Source organism: Oculina patagonica, unplaced genomic scaffold, assembly GCF_052425735.1.
Source record: "Oculina patagonica isolate OP01 unplaced genomic scaffold, crgOcupat unplaced187, whole genome shotgun sequence".
NCBI classification, from domain to species: Eukaryota; Metazoa; Cnidaria; class Anthozoa; order Scleractinia; family Oculinidae; genus Oculina; species Oculina patagonica.
Window position 1 is genome coordinate 1,933 of NW_027557922.1, and position 7,823 is coordinate 9,755.

The window sequence follows — 7,823 nt, forward strand, 5'->3', positions numbered from 1 at the left end:
GTGACTTTTGTCAAACGTCACGCAACCGCTAGATCTGCAAGGGGATCAGTCAAAGGGGACAGAGGGAGTGAATGTGAGCCCTAAAGGGGAAGGGTGAAATTTATTGGCCATTCCGTTTTCAGCTAGAATTCTGGGGACAGTTACATCATCATAATTGCTGGTACTTGTTGCCGATGTCACATGGCTTTGACTCGTTCGAGGGTCTTGGGGCAGGGAATAAAATCTCATTTCCCAGCCTATTGTTTATTCGATTTTCCAAATCCCATTCCCAGTTTATTATTCCCAGTCCCATTTTTCCATTTAAGACTTGTCCAAATCAGAGCTTTACCCCTTCAGGCCCCTCTCGATTGGCTGAACATAATATTTTAATCAAAGGTTTGCCATCTGATGTGATGTGCTTAGTCATCGCACGATGCAACAACAGGAACAAATTAAAGTATAAAATACACAAGTTGTAGGTTGATATTCTTGGTTTAATACCATATGAAACATTAAATATTACAAACAAAAAAAAAGGAAAACATTGATTAAACTTCATGTTCTTGCATAGTATGTACAAATAAAACAAAATTAACTGATGAAAATAACAGCGAATGAACCCAAAATAAATTCTGGCTCAATTTGCTTTCATGTTATATTTTGCCATTTGAAACAAAACTGGTTCTACTTCAATAAGTTTATGGCCTCAGCCCCTCAGTGATTTTTATCTGAATTATTATAATAATCATAGGACATATATATATTGAAATAATTCTTTGACTTGTTAAATAGATTCTTTGAACTTTTTAACAAACATTTAAATCAAGGGCAGCCATTTTTGAACATGTAACATTAACAAAGTCATGTTGTTGTGTATGCACATGTGGTGGGGAATTGAATGTTGTATCCAAAATAGCATTCATTTACTGAATTATTAGTTTTCCAGTTTTAATCATTTACTATTTTATTGAAAAATTTTATTATTAAACTGCAGTAATAGAAAACCATGGTTAATAACTAAGGTAGTTAAACTGTATTAAGCTAAGCCTGGGTTCATTATTCTAGAGAACTTTACCCCTTAATTGTCAATCAATTTAGTGACATTAATTATAAAACTTTTTTTCACTATACAGCAGCATGATATAAAAAAAAAAATAAAGCAACCACAGTGCACTGCATTTGTGGCATGACCAGCACTGAGCCAAAAGAGACCACACATGAAGAAAAAAACACGCTTGGGTATATGCAACTTCATTAGAAACACTTAGCATATACTTTCCTATAGTTAACTGTCAGTGTTCATGGCTTTTCTCCAGCAGCAAGGCGGCGGTTTATGTCTTCAATAACAGGCGGCAAATCATTGATGGTGTCAATGACATAATGAGCCCCAGCATTAGCAAGAATGTCATAAGACCGCTTCAGCTTCCTTTCGTAGTCTTCTTCACTAAGAGCAGCTATCTCTTCTTCATTCAAGGCTACATAATTTCCCTGAATAACAGAAACAAATAGGAAAGTCATATGAATGTATGAAGTCACTTCCAACATTGATAAATAATCTATTTATTTCATCAAGTTTGATAGAAATTCTGCCACCCAAAATTGTTACGATAAATGGCTTTAACAATTCACAGGAGGGACACAGGAATGACAGTAAGTCAAAAATTTACAAGTTTCCAAGTGACATTAAATTTGTTCCAGTGCACGTAACATCTGTTCTGTCCGCTTACGAGTGTCTGTTAAGAGAGCTCGACTGTAGATGTAAACTAAAGAATATATACATCACATTGATGATTATGACAAAAAATGACAGACCCAAGGCTCCAAATTTTTAACTAGAATATTAAATTTAGGGGCATGTTAGAAGAGGAGACTGGCAAAATGGCACAAAAATTGAATCATTTAGAAAGCACAACTTACAGTTCTCGCAAGTCCCACACTCCAGCAGCCGGCTGATGTCCCTTCCTTCACACCATCAGCTGTGTCATCAACCTTCACAATGGCCTCAATAGGATTGACATCCAATTTAATAGCATTCATCCAAACCATGTAGGGGTATGGACGGGCTTGAGGTACTTCATCGGCAGCAACATACACATCAGGGGTATAGCCTTGCTCGGTAGCTGCCTTTTTCAGTACATCCACCATGGGTGTGGTGAATCCAGTGGTTGAACCGATCTTCAGACCCATGTTGTGACGCAGGAAATTTACAGTTTCAACTGCACCAGTGATCATTTGAGAGTAGTCCAACAGACATCCTATTTGAAGTGGAACAAAGTTGACAAACATCCTTTCCACGTCTTCCTCGTTGGGGAAGCGGCCAAACTTTTCAAACCATCTTCTTCTCACAGATTCCATGTGTGTGATCTTGCGGATGTGCACCTTCTTGTGGGCTCCCATGGGCTCTCTTGCCTCTTCCATGGTGATGGGGACTCCCTCAGTTTTGAAAACGTCCAAGAACACAACAGCTGGCGAGTACACGCCACAGTCCATAACAGTGCCAGCCCAGTCCAAGACAACTCCTTTGATCTTCCCTTGGTAGTGACGGACCATTCTGTATTCTGAACGAGGGTTCTTCAACACAGAACCTGTAATCAAAGTCAAAGTATATTTATCAAAACAACAACAACTGGAGGGGGTGTGTCACTGGACTGTGGAGAAAACCTTTCCTACCCCAGTCCAGGAAATGCTCTTCTTATCATTTTTCCAAACTGTATGGAAAGTTATTATTCTTTTCTTTCTTTTCATGTGCGCAGAGTCCATTAAAAAAATGTTAATTAAATACTTAAACCTGTAGGGGGAAGGGGTACTCTCTGAAAATTTTGGAGGGGGTGCGTGCAGCACACTTCCTGAAATCTTAACCTAAAATCAGACCAAAATATGACCATTTCCCCTTCCCTATTCCAGACCTGACACAAAAATTGACACCCTATTCCAAACCAGATTGCAACCAAGAACTGCTACAGTTTGGGTTAAAACTTGACATGGGCTTCAAATTGCTAATCTTTTTAATTTGTGCTCCTCAAGGGATGAACAACAACAATAAAAAATAGTTTCTTATAAAAAAAACACCTATAATGCTTACCACATTGCACAAATCATACCCAGCATAACCTATTACAGACAAAATGGTAAATCTCTCTATTCCAAAATGGCTAAATTTGGGGAAAGCTACCGAAAACCTTAGCAACAGCCCTTGATGAGGCCCTGTCAGGCGGGGTTCCCTGGCAGGGTCCTCGAGTTCCTGTTGTGAATTTCAAAATGTCCAGTGTCGCTTACTTCTGTCCTTCCAGGCCTTTTGTCACTTGCTGGAATTTGGCAAGGAAGCGTTATTGTTAGCCCAATTTCATTTTATGTGCTGTTGCTACTTCTATAAATAATAATAAGTCTTATTATTTTTTTGGGCCGTGTCACCTGTCAGAATTAAGCCTGGGAGGGTCCCTTACTTTTCCATATAATTTGGACTTCACTTCTTACAGCTTGGAAAATACTCAATGGCATCACATACAGGTCTAATGTTAAGCAATGCTTTGTGATGTCTTAAAAATCATAAATTAATGCTCTCTGTCTTATGCTCAACAAAAATCACCTGCTGGTATAAAATCTATAATTTGTCTGCAGACGTCTCACTATTAAATGCCAGAGAATCAGCTGGCAAAACTGACAAGAAAACACTGCATGTTCTTGGCAAAATAAATGGTTGTTGTTGTTGTTGTAAAAAAAATGTTGCTCTTTGAAAAAAAACACTTTTTGTTAATTGACGCGGGAACAAAAACGGAGAGGCCGATACTGAAATTAGCCAATCAGGTTGCTTTCTTGATAGTCCAATATTTTTTGGGTAAATGCATTGAGACCATTGAGCAAACAAATAACAAAATTGGAAACGAGTTTTAGGATGCAAGTCGACTCGGCTGACAGTTGAATGAAGTAGCACTTGGTGTTGATCGGCAACTCTTTCATTATTAGCCCCAATTGTCTTTCAGAGCCAAGGACCTGCGCGGGTATTCGGCTAGTAAATTTGCTTCGATAACAACACAGTTGTCGTGGAATTATGTTTTAGTTAGGAAAAACACGCAGTCAGGCGAGAATAAGAAAATTAAAGCTTTTTCTTTTGTTTGTCAATTACCACCCACGTTTATTAATAATTTTTCCCAGCTCGTATCCGGTCAACGATACACGTAACACGCGGAGAAAAACACAACACGATACCGGTAAAACTGGTTCTGAAGGATACGAAGTTCACTTTTTCTTCGAATACTAATCAACCTTGACTGTTGGCAGCGTCATAATGATAGAGAAACACCTAGAAAAGCTAAAAAACTGCTTCCATGGAAAGTTCTTTCACATGTTTGTACAAAAGACCACGGTTATAAAGCGCACGAGATAAAAAAAACCGTAAAGACTATCATTTTTCATGTTGAAATTTCGAAGGCCGTTATCCATACAAAGCTATCTTACGACACGAGGATGTTCTCGGATGCGAACATAAAACGAGCAACTGAGTTAACGAAAATATATGCTCAAAATTGTGAAAGAAAAACTTTTTCTTACCGTTTACAAGCTTCAAATCGTCACCGGAGCTCGGACTTGCCGAAGGTGCTTGTGCTTTCGCTTGGTGAGCATTTCGTGTCAAAATACTCGTCGAACTCACTACAGGACGAAGGCAACGAGCCGAGGTCGAGCAAACCTTTCGCATGGTGGACAGCATTTTCTCGGTCTGTAAGGAATGTAGAAGAGCTTTTTCGTTTGAGCAAACCCGGGAAAAGTTCTCAATCCGCCACTAAACTGCGCGCGAATGAAAAATTTCCCCCTTCCGGTAATTTATATCTGTATCATGTGACAGGACGTCAACAAAGGATTGTTTACGACGGTGCATTGTCATGTGACTCTAGCGTGCGTAGCGTGATGTTGTCACGGTGTTGACAATAACGCCCAATATTTGACAATGGGCGGGAGCCATTCACCGACAGGGGAATAGCAATTAGCTTATTGTTTTGGCGGTACGTTTATTCCGCCGATCCTTTTATCATACAAAACATAAAAGAAAAACGAAAAATAAATGCGCTGATTTGCATCTCGAGAGGAGTTTGTAAAAACATAGAGAACAATATGGCTGAGTGCGTTGTGTTGTTTATAAATATTCACATTAATCTTTTGTTTTCCCTAATTTAACCACAGACGTGCCGTACCGCTTCGTGGACACACGCGTTCTGCGCGTTCGATGAAATCGATAAACAGCGAGATAAAATGTACACTGAAATGGTTTATTCTTGTTAAAACTTGGTTGAAAAAATTGTCAGAAGGCCGAGGTAAGGTTTCTAAAAACATTTCCGGCGACCGTGCACGTGAACGAATACCACACACAAGGCTGAGTGTTTGTTTCTTTGTCCGTTGTCACAAGTTTCAGATCATGTGATGTTACTCTTGAGAATAATTTCTCAAATTTAATCATATTCCACGTGTTCGTGAATTTATAATGTTTTCATAGCTTGTAAAATGTATGGTTGATCGAGCAGATGAGGTTGTGTTCTATAATTTGGCCCATTATTTCTGAATAGACAAAACTACCTTTATTAGGATCAAAGAGCGTTACACCGTTCTGAGTGGACAATAGGCACAAGGCGTATGAAGAAGCTGAATAAATCATTAAATGTTCCAGGCAGTGAAATAACTACAGGTGAGAGAGAATTCCTGATTTATTCAGTACGATGCCCGCGACGATGCCTTTCTCTCGAGCTTGCTTCGCCAAGAAATATACCGTATGCATTTCAGAGCACAAACTTACAGAAGATCTTGCGTGACGTGTAACGCAACACGATCCCCGCGCAACACGATGCAAAATAAGCAAGCACATAGTCGGATTTCCGATGCCATGCTAAAGTTTAAATACAATCCTTGATCATCCTGTTTGCTGGAATTCGAAAGCCACGCGTTTTACCATGTGATGCGGTCGTGTGATCAGCATGTGCATTTTCTTGGCTGAGTGCCGAGCAAGGTCTCCATGATCCAGGAGTATGGCAAGCCCATGGCAAGTTCGGGTTTCCTGCCGGCGAACATTGAAAATCGTGTTTCTAAATTTCACATCGGTTATTCTCAGATACTGGGTTGTAAACTGGATAAGTCAGTTTAACTTCCAAGATTTTCTGCCCTTCAGTAAAGACATCTTTATTCATCCAAACCATTGTTAGTCCGGGAACTAACTGAAGGCAAAATGACTCTTGCGGTGTGGCCATGTGGTCCATGTGCGCGATCATCTGTTGGAAAAACCACCACAATTCCTGTGCTCATCTCGTGATTCTCTTTTCCGGTATTATTGCCAGGTTTCAGGTTTAGCATTTATGCAACTGATAAAGCGCTTTAATTTTGTTTCATGATGTTCAAAGTAAACAAACCACTCCTTGGACCAATTCGTCCCACCTTCCTTTGAGCCTTCATTTCTTTCGAGGAGATCTGGGCACAACCAACAAGAACTCGAGGCAAAAAAAGTCATTCTGTTTGGATTTTATTTATAGGTCATCTTTTCATAATTTTCCTTATCTCTATCGAACCACTTTAAAGCTATTCCCAACTTCGGCCACAGCCATTGTCCAAAGCAATTTACGCAGGCTATTTGGTGAAAACCTCGCCCCAAGCGTGCTTTCCTTTGTGGTCTCGGTCACATGTTGGCAGCGATACACTTGATTGACTACAAAGCACTTTTAACAGATTAAAATTTGTCAAAATACCAACGTGGGCCCTTGGATGGAAAAAACTAAGGTTTCGTGTTATCACTCGGTGGTTTTTCACGCATGGTGTTGGATAACCTGCGATCGGGCGTTCTAGAAAAAAAGATCGCCTGATCGCAGGTCGGGTGTAGGGTTATTTATCCGTTCTATACAATGATGCGCAAGGCCGAAGGAACCCTTATGGACATTATTTACAGCTATTGACTTCAATAAACCTTTTGGGATGTTGGACAAACAATCAAAAAGCGTGTAAATCATAGGCCTTTACATCGTGAATTACAATCTCTTCTCTTATTCTTTTAACATTCCGCGTGCTTTATTGGACTGATAAACTGTAGAAATTCGTGGTCCTAATGAAATGGATAAAATTTAGTTGAGCTAAGCAATGGGCGCAATAGTTTCGGTAGCAAGCGCGAGAGAATTACACCCAACTAGAGCAAAAATCGGAACGCTTGTTTGCAAAGCCTCCCATATCGTCTTTTTTTCGTACTCATGGAAAGCGGAAAATTCGCATTGGTTAAAAGCGCCCGAAAAGAAATTATCTGTCAGCCAAAGAAAATTTGTGCAAGCCGCGTCAACAACGCGCATATTTTCCCTTAGAGCAGTTTTCAATCGAGTGTCGTAAAACCTAGCCGAGCACGCTCACCTTGAGTCACACGCGCGAGTGGCGACGCTTACAGCGATCATCTGAGAGCGAAGCGATACGGCGGGGAGGAGACTGGTGGAGAGGCACTAATAAAGTGACGTGGCTTCGCCGCTCGTATTTTTCCAAACTGCTCGTAGGCCGCGTAAAACCAAAAGCAAAGTAAATAGCTGTAATTACTCTAGCCTATCACAAAGGACACAGACAACCCAGTGAAGCCGGCACGAAGCGCGGGAAAAACGTGCGCGAGCAAGAAACGATTGGTTTTGCTTTGAGTTCTGATTGGCTGAGAAAGTGGCGCGAAATTTCTAAACCAATCACTAAGCGTAGTAACCAAAGCAAACACAAATTATTTTTGACACTCAAGTGAAAACCGCTCTAACATATATTTTCTTGCCCGTTTCCTGCAACTGTTGCTTGATATTTACTTTGTTATCATGTCATTTTTTTGTTGGTACAAAATATTCGACACTTAACTT

The 7,823-nt window shown here is 40.1% G+C and overlaps 1 protein-coding gene across 1 annotated transcript; it reads right to left on the reverse strand.

Annotated features, from left to right (window-relative positions):
- Positions 1-452: 452 nt before the first annotated feature.
- Positions 453-4,807, reverse strand: LOC144640108 (phosphonoacetaldehyde hydrolase-like). The gene is made up of 3 exons (XM_078499324.1): positions 4,528-4,807; positions 1,897-2,564; positions 453-1,467 (listed from the first exon to the last, which is right to left on the reverse strand). The coding sequence occupies exons 1-3, from the start codon at positions 4,682-4,684 to the stop codon at positions 1,279-1,281; spliced, it is 1,014 nt and encodes a 337-aa protein (XP_078355450.1). The 5' UTR covers positions 4,685-4,807; the 3' UTR covers positions 453-1,278.
- Positions 4,808-7,823: the final 3,016 nt, after the last annotated feature.